Here is a 12,952-nt window from a genome sequence, read left to right on the forward strand (position 1 = left end):
TATTTCAACCAGGCAGGTGCGACACGAAAATTAGAAATGGCAATATAATAAATGCCTTACCTTTGATCATCTGTTGGAACTCCAACAGGTCCCAGTTACATCACAAATTGTCCTTTTGTTCGATAATGTCCTTCTTTATATCCATAAAAACTCAGTTTAGCTGGCTCGCTTCAGTCAGTAATCCACCCAGTTTCCCTCCATCAAAATGCATACAAAATGAATCCCAAACTTTACTAATAAACTTTTCCAAACAAGTCAAACAACATTGATAATAAAACCTTAAGTACCCTAATACGTAAATAAATTATACAATTGAAGACGGAGAATCGTTGTCTTTACCAGAGAGAAATACCGAAGAACGCGCGCTCTTCTACACGCTTGGAAACACTACAGCCAAACTGGGAGCCACCTAGAAAAACTACAATTTCTGGCTCATTTGTCCTCTGGGTTTCGCCTGCCATATCAGATCTGTTATACTCACAGACATAATTGTAACAATTTTAGAAACTTTTTAGAGTTTTCTATACAAATCTACAAATTAAATGCATATCCTGAGTAGCTTCTGGGCCTGAGTAACAGGCAGTTTACTTTGGGCACGCTTTTCATCCGGACGTCAAAATACTGCCCCCTACCCAAGAGAGGTTAAACAAGAAAATCGTGCCATCTGCTTTGCTTAATATAAGGAATTTGAAATTATTTATACTTTTGATACTTAAATTACATTTAATTTTGATACTTAAATATATTTAGAACCAAATACTTTGACTTTTACTCAAGTACTATTTTACTGGGTGACTTTTACTTGAGTAAATATCAATTAAGGTGTGTGTGTATACTGTTGCTCAAGTATCACAGTTCGATACTTTTCCCCACCGCTGGACATAGCCTAATATGATTAGGTATGTTAATTTTAGGGCTGTCGGAGAGAATCAGTTAAGTAGAGTTCACTTTTTGCCCAAAACATTTTTATCGTAACTATTTCGGTGTCTGAACGCGTTCAAAATACACAGAAAACCTCCCAAATACATAATCTATAGCTACAGCTAAAAACAATTTAAACTAAAAACAAGTTGACATTGAGGTTAGTGTGCTTTTTCAATTTACCAAATTTTGCTTACTTTAGACAAGACTTCAATATTCTTGCAATGTTTTTTGTATAAAAAAAAGAGTTAAATTACATCGTAAAATGACGGCCTACCCCAGCCAAACCTGGACGACGCTGGGCCAATTGTGTGCTGACCTTTGGGCCTCCCAATCACTACCGGATGTGATACAGCCTGAATTTGGGCAAATTCGGAAGCAAATCCTGCGATTAACGATCTTAATCATTTGACAGACCTAATTATTTTTTGATGTAGCCTAATTTATAAAGCATAATAATTGTGCATAGCCACGGGAAGTGGGGGTGCTGAGGGTGCTGCAGCACCCCCTGATAAATCACAATTAAAGGTGCGCTATGTAGAAATTGCTCCATGTTTTCCTGGATGCTAAATTTCTAATATAAACTGAAATTAGGTGAATTTAGGTGAACTATAACAAAACATATTATTGTGGTGCAAACAAACCCCATAAACTGCAGAGAGAACCATAAGCAAACCTGTCCACATCTATCACTAAACCCACAGGTAGGTAACAATCACTGTGGGGTGAATTCTAACTTAGTTTTCACTTCTCCTGTGGAAATTAGGATTTGCCCCTTGATGAAATGGGATTAGTAAACTCTTCTGAACTTCATCCAGCAGTCGATAAGGACACAGTCTACAATACAAACAATGTGCTGCTATTAATCTTGTTTTACGAGTTTCAAATGAACATTTGAGTATAGAAATGATTAATGTTTGAAAGAATAATCAGGACAACATTCAGATCCTCGTCAGTCTTTGTCAGATTCTATTTTTGTAGTCTAGACTCATGGCAATGTTTTGTTTCGCTCTCTCAGAGTTGAAGAACTTCCAGTGTTCCCTCTACTCCTCTAAGGCCATGAACTGCAGCTGGCTTCCAGCCAATCAGACTGCAGATGACCTCCAGCTCTACTACTGGTGAGAACTATTTTACTTCAATTCCTAATCACTCCCTACTCAAAGCAACGGACTGACAGTAAAGGTGTGTGGGTTAAATTACTGGGGAAGCCAGAAAAAAAATATTTTCAACTTGTGTTGTGATAATTGTGTTCTCTATAACCTGTTAGTTCATATGCCGTGCGACCATTTACAGTGGGGCAAAAAAGTATTTAGTCAGCCACCAATTGTGCAAGTTCTCCCACTTAAAATGATGAGGCCTGTCATTTTCATCATAGGTACACTTCAACTATGACAGACAAAAATGAGAAAAAATCCAGAAAATCACATTGTAGGATTTTTTTATGAATTTATTTGCAAATTATGGTGGAAAATAAGTATTTGGTCAATAACTAAAGTTTATCTAAGTACTTTGTTATATACCCTTTGTTGGCAATGAAGTCTGTAAGTCTTCAAGGTTTTCACACACTGTTGCTGGTATTTTGGCCCATTCCTCCATGCAGATCTCCACTAGAGCAGTGATGTTTTGGGGCTGTTGCTGGGCAACACGGACTTTCAAAGATTTTCTATGGGGTTGAGATCTGGAGACTGGCTAGGCCACTCCAGGACCTTGAAATGCTTCTTACGAAGCCACTCCTTCGTTGCCCGGGCGGTGTGTTTGGGATCATTGTCATGCTGAAAGACCCAGCCACGTTTCATCTTCATTGCCCTTGCTGATGGAAGGAGGTTTTCACTCAAAATCTCACGATACATGGCCTCATTCATTCTTTCCTTTACACGGATTAGTCGTCCTGGTCCCTTTGCAGAAAAACAGCCCCAAAGCATGATGTTTCCACCCCCATGCTTCACAGTAGGTATGGTGTTCTTTGGATGCAACTAAGCATTCTTTGTCCTCCAAACACAACGAGTTGAGTTTTTACCAAAAAGTTATATTTTGGTTTCATCTGACCATATGACATTCTCCCAATCTTCTTCTGGATCATCCAAATGCTCTCTAGCTAACTTCAGACGGGCCTGGACATGTACTGGCGTAATTAAGCAGGGGGACACGTCTGGCACTGCAGGATCTGAGTCCCTGGCTGTGTACTGTGTTACTGATGGTAGGCTTTGTTACTTTGGTCCCAGCTCTCTGCAGGTCATTCACTAGGTCCCCCCGTGTGGTTCTGGGATTTTTGCTCACCGTTCTTGTGATCATTTTGACCCCACGGGGTGAGATCTTACGTGGAGCCCCAGATCGAGGGAGATTATCAGTGGTCTTGTATGTCTTCCATTTCCTAATAATTGCTCCCACAGTTGATTTCTTCAAACCAAGCTGCTTACCTATTGCAGATTCAGTCTTCCCAGCCTGGTGCAGGTCTACAATTTTGTTTCTGGTGTCCTTTGACGGCTCTTTGGTCTTGGCCATAGTGGAGTTTGGAGTGTGACTGTTTGAGGTTGTGGACAGGTGTCTTTTATACTGATAACAAGTTCAAACAGGTGCCATTAATACAGGTAACGAGTGGAGGACAGAGGAGCCTCCTAAAGAAGTTACAGGTCTGTGAGAGCCTGAAATCTTGCTTGTTTGTAGGTGATTAAATACTTATTTTCCACCGTAATTTGCAAATAAATTCATAAAAAATCCTACAATGTGATTTTCTGGATTTTTTTTCTTCTCATTTTGTCTGTCATAGTTGAAGTGTACCTATGATGAAAATTACAGGCCTCATCTTTTTAATTGGGAGAACATGCACAATTGGTGGCTGACTAAATACTTTTTTGCCCCACTATATATAAACTTGGCAAAAAAAGAAATGGCCTCTCACTGTCAACTGCGTTTTATTTTCGGCAAACTTAACATGTGTAAATATTTGTATAGATTCAACAACTGAGACATAAACTGAACAAAGGGAAACCTTTGCGAATCCGACCATCAACCGACCATCAAGCTACGACTCGTAGGTGAAGAGCACTTTTTGCCAGTCCTTTCTGGTCCAGGGACGGAGGGTTTGTGCCCATAGACAACGTTATTGCTGGTGATGTAAGGCAGGTCCTCAACAGACAACAGGCCTCCCAGCCCTCAGTCCAGCCTCTGTCTATTGCGGACAGTCTGAGCACTGATGGAGGGATTGTGCGTTCCTGGTTTAACTCGGGCAATGGTTGTTGCCATCCTGTACCTGTCCCGCAGGTATGATGTTCGGATGTATCGGTCCAGTGCAGGTATTGTTACACGTGGTCTACCACTGCGAGGACCATCCGCTGTCCTTCCTGTAGCGCTGTCTTAGGCGTCTCACAGTCCGGACATTGCAATTTATTGCCCTAGACACATCTGCAGTCCTCATGCTTACTTGCAGCATGCCTAAGGCATGTTCACGCAGATGAGCAGGGACCCTGGGCATCTTTCTTTTGTTGTTTTTCAGAGTCAGTAGAAAGGCCTCTAGTGTCCTAAGTTTTCATAACTGTGACCTTAATTGCCTACCGTCTGTAAGCTGTTAGTGTCTGTCGTGGTAATTTCCTGTATTACTAAACATTGAGAGAGCAAAACACAAGTCAGAGTTATACAGTGCCTTGCGAAAGTATTCGGCCCCCTTGAACTTTGCAACCTTTTGCCACATTTCAGGCTTCAAACATAAAGATATAAAACTGAAAGTAAAGGGGCTGAATAATTTTGCACGCCCAATTTTTCAGTTTTTGATTTGTTAAAAAAGTTTGAAATATCCAATAAATGTCGTTCCACTTCATGATTGTGTCCCACTTGTTGTTGATTCTTCACAAAAAAATACAGTTTTATATCTTTATGTTTGAAGCCTGAAATGTGGCAAAAGGTTGCAAAGTTCAAGGGGGCCGAATACTTTCGCAAGGCACTGTATAACTCTGACTTGTGTTTTGCTCTCTCAATGTTTAGTAATGTATTGTATTGCACTGTATTATAAAGTCCATCTTTAATTATGACCTTCACCAAAGCCCTGTGACTCTCAGATCAATTCAGTGTCTATAAATTAATTATCTGAGTGCTTACAAAACTATTCTTAGTATCAAGACACACCCATCTCAACTCGCATGACGAAACACAGATCTTAGGAGCATTACAAAGGAAGACTTTACTTGAGAGAGGAGTATCCCATAGCCAGACAGCATTAGCTATAAATTATCGTTCAGTTTGCTCTCTTAGACAAGGTTCTACTTCTCGATCTTGGTACTTCATATTACGAAACCATTACCTCATCCAATGGCATATCAGTTGTCAATTCTAGATACCCCCATCTCAAATACAATCCCTCCTGGACAAGCTCACTGAGACAGTGAGCCTCTTAGGTCATATGCTAGATCAAGATAAGGGCAACCTCAGAGGGGACATACAATAGTTAGACACATTCCCATAAGAAGACAAGCCTCCATTCTGTCCTCCCCTTATGATATTCTTCAAAGCATCACATGGTTTAACAGATACATTGACATATGAAGACAAGTCCGACCTCTCCCCTCTCTGGGCCCCTAGTGATTAAGCCCTGGAGAAGAGAGAGGAAAATGCAACTGCCAACAGTATTATCCAAAAGAAGACATCCTAATGACAAATATCTCACATAAGATGTTTTATTTATATAATAATGCTTATCAATGTTACCTAACTAATTCTGATTCAGCCACGACATGTCTTAACGACCGTTCCACAGGTGCATGTTTATGGTTCATTGAACAAGCAAGGGAAATAGTGTTTAAACCCTTTACAATGAAGATCTATTTATTTGGATTTTTACGAATTATCTATGAACGACAGGGTCAAGAAAAAGGGATGTTGCTATTTTGCTGAGATATATATGCGGAGGCGCAACTTTAGTTTTATCCAGTCGGATAAACACTCCATACAGCCCACCCAACCACTCGGAGATGTCCGCATGGTGCTAAAGCACATTGTTGCCTCGTTTTGTTACACATTCCAATGACAAAACTGGGGGGGGACAATGAAAGTTGCCCCGTATATAGAGTTGAAGTCGGACATTTACATACACTTAGGTTGGTGTCATTAAAACTAGTTTTTCAACCACTCTACAAATATCTTGTTAACAAACTATAGTTTTGGCAAGTTGGTTAGGACATCTACTTGGTGCATTACACAAGTAGTTTATCCAACAATTGTTTACAGACATATTATTTCACTTATAATTCACTGTATCACAATTCCAGTGGGTCAGAAGTTTACATACACTAAGTTGACTGTGCCTTTTAAACAGCTTGGAAAATTCCAGAAAATGATGTCATGGCTTTAGAAGCTTCTGATAGGCCTTGAAATACATCCACAGGTACTCAAATGATGTCAATTAGCCTATCTTCAAACTCAGTGCCTCTTTCTGCTTGTGTGGGAGCAAAACTCATGCCAATGATTACATTTCCATTATTTGCAGTATCTAGACTGTCCACTTTGAAATGCTGAGACAGAATGGACATATAAGGAATAGAACACATATGATCAGGGCCCCGCCACCATTATAACTTAGACAGCTGTCAGATGTGGGCGTTAACAAGCAAGAACTGAGACGGCAAGATAATGGTGGAGAAAGGTCAAAGGGAGTTATTTTCATATAGAGGGAGGGGACTCTATGCGTATAAATTAAATGTATTGGAGTGGCCATCACATAGCTCTGAACTCAATCCTATAGAAAATTTGTGTGCAGAACTGAAAAAGCGTGTGCGAGCAAGGAGGCTTACTAAACTGACTGTTACACTAGCTCTGTCAGGTGGAATGGGCCAAAATTCAACATTAGCCTTCTACATCTAGATACATTTTGAACTTCCATTGTCTGATCCAATTTATGGTTGGATCAGAATCGCCATTATAATCATTGAGAATTAAGTAAAAACACAAGTCCAAATCTCCATCCATGGATAATTTAGGAACGAGACTATTTTAGCTAGCTAGCCACCGAAAGAAAACACAATGAGAAGCAACAATTCAAGTTTCTGTCAATGACGTATGCTCTCAATGTGACTTGATAGGAGTGATGCCAAATCAAAACTGGTTTCCCTTGTCACCTGTGTTTTGGTGTGCCAGGACCATTCACAGTTGAGCTCACTCAGTTTTGCTCAAGGCTGATTGGCTATTATTTGATATTTTTATCAAGGGAGGCCAAATGCGCGCTGGCTTCCCTTGCGTTAAATGCTACAGGCAGTAACAATGTCATTCTCTTTTGGACCAGTCAGCATCAGATAGATGGCCTTAACATACAGTGACATAGAGGTGCTATTTGCTCGCTTTCTGCCTGGTGAGATACACAAAAGTATGTGGACACCCCTTAAAATTAGTGACTTCGGCTATTTCAGCCACAGCCGTTGTTGACAGGTGTATAAAATGGAGCAGACAGCCATGCGATCACCATAGACAAATACTGGAAGTAGAATAGCCTTGCTGAAGAGCTCAGTGATTTTCAACGTGGCACCATCATAGGATGCCACCTTTCCAACAAGACAGTTCATCAAATTTCTGCCCTGCTAGAGCTGCCCCGGTCAACTATAAGTGATGTTATTGAGAAGTGGAACCGTCTAGGAGCAACAATGGCTCAACCATTAAGTGGTAGGCCACACAAGCTCACAGAACGGGACCACCGATTGCTAAAGCGTGTAGCACGTAAACATCGTCTGTCCTCGCTTGCAACACTTACTACTGAGTTCCAAACTGCCTCTGGAAGCAACGTCAGCACAATAACTTTTCATCTGGAGCTTCATGAAACTGGTTTCCGTGGAGCCGCACACAAGCCTAAGTTCACCATGCGCAAATGCCAAGCGTCGGCTGGAGTGGTGTAAAGCTCACCGCAATTGGACTCTGGAGCAGTGGAAACGCGTTCTCTGGAGTGATAAATCACGCTTCACCATCTGGCAGTCCGGCGAACTAATCTGGGTTTGGCGGAGAACACTACTTGCCCGAATGCATAGTGCCAACTGTAAAGTGTGGTGGAAGAGAAATAAAGGTCTGGGGCTGTTTTTCATGGTTTGGGCTATCCCCTTCGTTCCAGTGAAGGGAAATCTTAACTCTACAGCATTCAATGACGTTCTAGATGATTCTGTGCTTCCAACTTTGTGGGAACAGTTTGGAGAAGGCCCTTTCCTGTTTCAGCATGACAATGCCCCCGTGCACAAGGAAAATGGTTTGTTGAGATAGGTGAAGATCTTGACTGGCCTGCACAAAGCCCTGACCTTAACCCCATCAAACAACTTTTGGATTACTAATTGCCAAGCAAGGTCTAATTGCCAAACATCAGTGCCCTACCTCACTAATGTTCTTGTGGCTGAATGCTGCGGGGACTTGCTCCTAATGCTCCAACATCTAGTGGAAAGCCTTCCCAGAACTCCATATTAATGCACATGATTTTGAAATTAGATGTTTGACGAGAAGGCGTACACATACTTTTGGTCATGTAGTGTACATTCAACCTCTTGTGAATTGAAGGACAATTATGAAACCCAAAGAGATGGGGGAAAAAAATGTATTGGTACATTAGGCATCCATTAGTACATGCCACTGCAGACTGAACTGGTAAAATAACTCCTGGCACACTGAATATTTGCAAGTGAAACATGAATTGCCAATGGTCACATAGGCCTAGAGACCGTTGCCAAGGCTTCTTCTACCAATTCACTTCATATTTTGTTTCTCCTACATATCATACCCATCTTAGATGTTATTAAGCTTCAGGAGTGCAAAGGTTCACCTATCAATTCAACTGACAAGCAATGGCACTGATCCCAACCTAGATGTAAGTGTTAGCTGAGCAGTGACACATTCTCATCCCTAATGTTTCAGGTACCCTGGTGAATCCCACAAAACAGCATGCAGTGACTACAAGCCCAGAGCTAGTGAGAAGATAGGATGTCGCCTGAGAGGGGACTTCCTTGAACATGACGTCTACTTCCTCTTTAATGGAACTCTCAATGGTTTGTCTGTACAGAAAACCTTCCGGGTGTGTCCTGTACATTATGGTAAGAATAACAACTTTTTTTAACAGTTAGAAATGCATGTTTACCAACTAATCAGTAATTGCATGATACTACCCAACTCTCAAGTAATATTCAATATTGTTGATATTGCCAATACTCTCATTTATCTAATAGTCTACTTTATGTCCGATTCTCTTCAGTCAAGCCCCCGGCCCCTAGGGTTAAGATCACAGAGGAAGGGAAGGATCTCCTTCTGAGCTGGGACCCTCCGGACTTAGCCGCTCATCACTGCTGGGTTTACATCTTAAACTACAGCATGTGTCGAGAGTCTCTGGTAAGCCATGGATGTGTGGATATATTTCATATAACCTTTTTATTTATCCAAGCTAGTTCTGAACAAATTTGAATTTACAATGACAACCTGGTGAGTGCCGACGTTTTCGTCTGTTGCACTTCCCAGAAGAGTTTTCAATAGTTTCATATTGAATTTAACCTTTGGTTAATTATGGTTCACTTGGCCATTGTTGGACAGACTAGTCCCACTGAGATAAAATCTATTTTGCAACAGAGACCTGATGTTCAAAACCTGTGGATGTAATAATGCTGAATGACTCATTAACCGATAACGAGACCTACGTTTATTTGTTCATCTGGCTACAGACAGTATATAGGTCAGATGAAGGGTTGGGCGTTCTGGTATTGTCACCATAAGATGGGCTACTAATCTGAATTACACCAATACAAATACCGATTTAGTCACTGAAACATGTTTACACTGCTTTTACTGACCTAAAGGCCCGTGTGTGTGTGTGTGTGTCCTTGCGTGTTTTAATGAAATGGTACCATTATCGGAGTTCCAGTCAATGTTTGTGTGTGTGTGTTTCCTCCAGAGTAAGGAAATACAATACAAATATGATAATGTAGCCGTGTACGTGCCGTACGACCTGAGATGCCAATACAGAGTCCAGGTTAAAGCAGTCTATAAGAAGTCATGTGGCGCAGGAGGGAGCGACTGGAGCGATGTTGAACTTTATGGTACTTACTCCACTTTCTTTCTCCACACTCTGTCAGGACACAGTCAGTGATATAATTATGTTAACATTGAAATAGTTTAAACTTTCCCTGTATCAAATGAAATGGAGGATGAATAAAAAAAGTGTATATTATACCATTAGTCTATGAAAATATTATAAACTGGGTGATTCGAGCCCTGAATGCTGATCAGACCGTATACCACAGGTATGACACAACATGTATTTTTATTCCTCTAATTACGTTGGTAGCCAGTTTATAATAACAATTATGCACCTTGGGGTGGTTGTGGTATATGGCCAATATGCTAAAGGCTGTATCCAGGCAAATCAAAGCTTATTTGTCATGTGCGCCGAATACAACGTTGAAATGCTTACTTACAGGCTCTAACCAACAAGGCAAAAAAGGTATTAGGTGAACAATGGGTAAGTAAAGAAATAAAAACAACAGTAAAAAATTAAGTGGCGAGGCTATATACAGTAGCGAGGCTATAACAGCAGTGAGGCTACATACAGGCACCAGTTAGTCGGGCTGATTGAGGTAGTATGTACATGTAGATATGGTTAAAGTGACTATGCATATACGATAAACAGAGTAGCAGTCGCGTAAGAGGTTGGCACATTGTGTCGTGCGTAAGTGCCCTTAGCTGTGGTATATTGGCCATATACCACACCCCCTCATGCCTTGTTGCTTAAGTATGACATTATAATAGAATTGTGTACTGTTGGCTAAATGTGATAGACTTCTAATCTTATAGACATGCTTCGAAATAGACCCAGTCACTGACGTTTTGCTTGTGTTCCTTTCAGGTGTGGAGGATCTTAATTTTGATTGGTTGATGACTGTATTTGCCATCCTCATTCCAGCTGCAGTTGGCCTATTCATCCTCCTGTGTCTTTGTTGTTTCATGAAGTAAGTCAACCTACATCATGGGGTCTACATTCTGTCTTTGGGGGTTGTCTAAAGAGAATGCCATCTTGTGTTTTCACTTAAGCAATTTACATTTTGGTGATTAGGGTTGTAATTGTGGCCTCTTTGGTTATTTTCCAGGCACAGAGAGAAGCTTTTCCCCAAAATTCCACAGCCCTCCTTGATTTTGAAGGACATGCTGAACAGCAATAAGGAACAGAAGGTGAGAACAGCAACAGCCTCTTGTGTTATTAGCAGTGGTCTAACAGTAAGGGGCTAGCTGATGTTATAGGACTTCACTTATTAGAAATGCTAACATTACAATTCTTTCATGACCCTCACACACTAACTAACACCCCCCCCCCCCCCCCCCCTATTCCCTGCCTTCCAGAGCTTCGTAGGGAATCTCTATGTCCCTGCAGTGGAGGAGATGGAATGTAAGATCAGCCTAGAGAAAGACTCTACTCTTCTCTTGATGCAGCCTGACCCCTGAGAGGCTACACACAGACCCAGTTGTGATTACCACAGTACAGACAGATACATCTGGTATGACTTCAGTGTTATTGACCAACACTCGGAGCAAGCCATTTTAAGGTGGACCCCAGTTGCATTGCTGAAGAATTCCAGGACTTGGAGCTCTGCAGTCGATGGACCACTTTAGCAAGTTGGACACAGACGGAGAGCGTGTGGAGTATGGACTGTCGAGGATAGACTCCTTTTCCTGTGTTTTTCCTAGGACTGTTTTGAGGCGTTGACGCAATGACTCCTGTATTGTTCTGAGTTATGTATGTATGTATGTATGTGGGGGTGTGTGTGTGTGTGTGAGTGTGTTTGTTTAGGAAGATACTATCAACTGTTCTCATGAACCTCTTGCATCCCACGGCTTGGGGTCATAGGTCAGACGTTATCAGAAAGCCAGTGCAGGAAACGAGGAGCTGGGCTCATAACCCTCACTCCTCGACCAAATGGAACATTAGTAGGCAGTGCCCAAAGATATGCCCAGGCAGCATTGCAGGCTTTATCTGACTAATCAACCCTGTTCATAATGTAGTGATTTAGGGGACACCTACAAAGGACTGGAACCAGGGATCCTCTGTAGAATGAGTTTACTATATGTGCCATAAGTCCAGACATCTTGGCAGGCGCTTTAAAGGAATACTACACTAAAAAAACGATGTTGTATTATTTTTTCCATTAGTTCACCATAATAAAATCTCCCCCCAAAATGTGCTATATCAGCCTTTTTCAAGAAAGCACATTCACTAGAGCAAAAACTTTCCTTGATGCAAAACGCAACAACACTAAGAAATTGTTTTTGAGTATTCCTTTAATGAATTTGATTACAGGGAGACTACAATAACATGATCTCGTAGTGAGAGGTGCTAGACAATACATAGCGAAGGCAAGAGGCTATATGCCAAAGTGAGCTAGCTTGTCAACCTACTGCAGTTTATCTACCACATCTCTTGCTATTAAAGAGAGAGCTTCTGTGTACATAATAGCTATGTGTAGAATAGGTGGTACAGGTTGTGTGTGTGTGTGTGTGTATATTGTAAAATGTACAGTATAATGTAGTGGGGGCTGCTGTGGGGAGGACAGCTCATAATAATGGCATGAAACACATGGAAACCATTTTTGATGTATTTTAGCTTTTTTTTGTTTTAATAAATTGTACATGTTCTATATGTTTCCAGGTGGAACCTTGTTGGTCCTCTACATGCCTGATTGAAGTTATTCTCCACACACTCGGTATCATTCACATCAAATCTAAATGCATGCAGAGGCTCTTCCTTGGCAGAAGTGTTACACCATGTCATTAAAACAATTACTTTTAGGAGGCCCTGAACAGGTTCAGACTTATCTGTTCTGAAGTACACTTGGCAATTATAAAACATTCTGACAGAGCAAGCAATGGGCAAGTCAGTAAAGGTCTAGTGCACTCTAGCTGTTTTATGAAAATCAATCCAGTGTGTTCAAATAATATCCCAATTAACAAAGAACTGAATAAACTAAGTTCTGCCCTTTTTAAATTTCACAGAGGGATTGCTCCCTGGAACACGTAGTTCCATCCATATAATATAATTAAG

The 12,952-nt window shown here is 41.1% G+C and overlaps 1 protein-coding gene across 1 annotated transcript in view; it reads left to right on the top strand.

Moving 5' to 3' along the window:
- il13ra1b (IL-13 receptor-alpha-1-b precursor) overlaps positions 1-11,554 on the top strand; it is a 17,497-nt gene extending 5,943 nt beyond the window's left edge. Inside the window, 7 exon segments of the mRNA NM_001246338.1 lie at positions 1,940-2,039; positions 8,791-8,966; positions 9,125-9,258; positions 9,815-9,959; positions 10,766-10,868; positions 11,007-11,088; positions 11,257-11,554. Of these exon segments, the coding sequence (NP_001233267.1) occupies positions 1,940-2,039; positions 8,791-8,966; positions 9,125-9,258; positions 9,815-9,959; positions 10,766-10,868; positions 11,007-11,088; positions 11,257-11,358 (842 nt within the window). The 3' untranslated portion in view covers positions 11,359-11,554.
- Positions 11,555-12,952: the final 1,398 nt, after the last annotated feature.

Source organism: Oncorhynchus mykiss, chromosome 9 (assembly GCF_013265735.2).
Source record: "Oncorhynchus mykiss isolate Arlee chromosome 9, USDA_OmykA_1.1, whole genome shotgun sequence".
NCBI classification, from domain to species: Eukaryota; Metazoa; Chordata; class Actinopteri; order Salmoniformes; family Salmonidae; genus Oncorhynchus; species Oncorhynchus mykiss.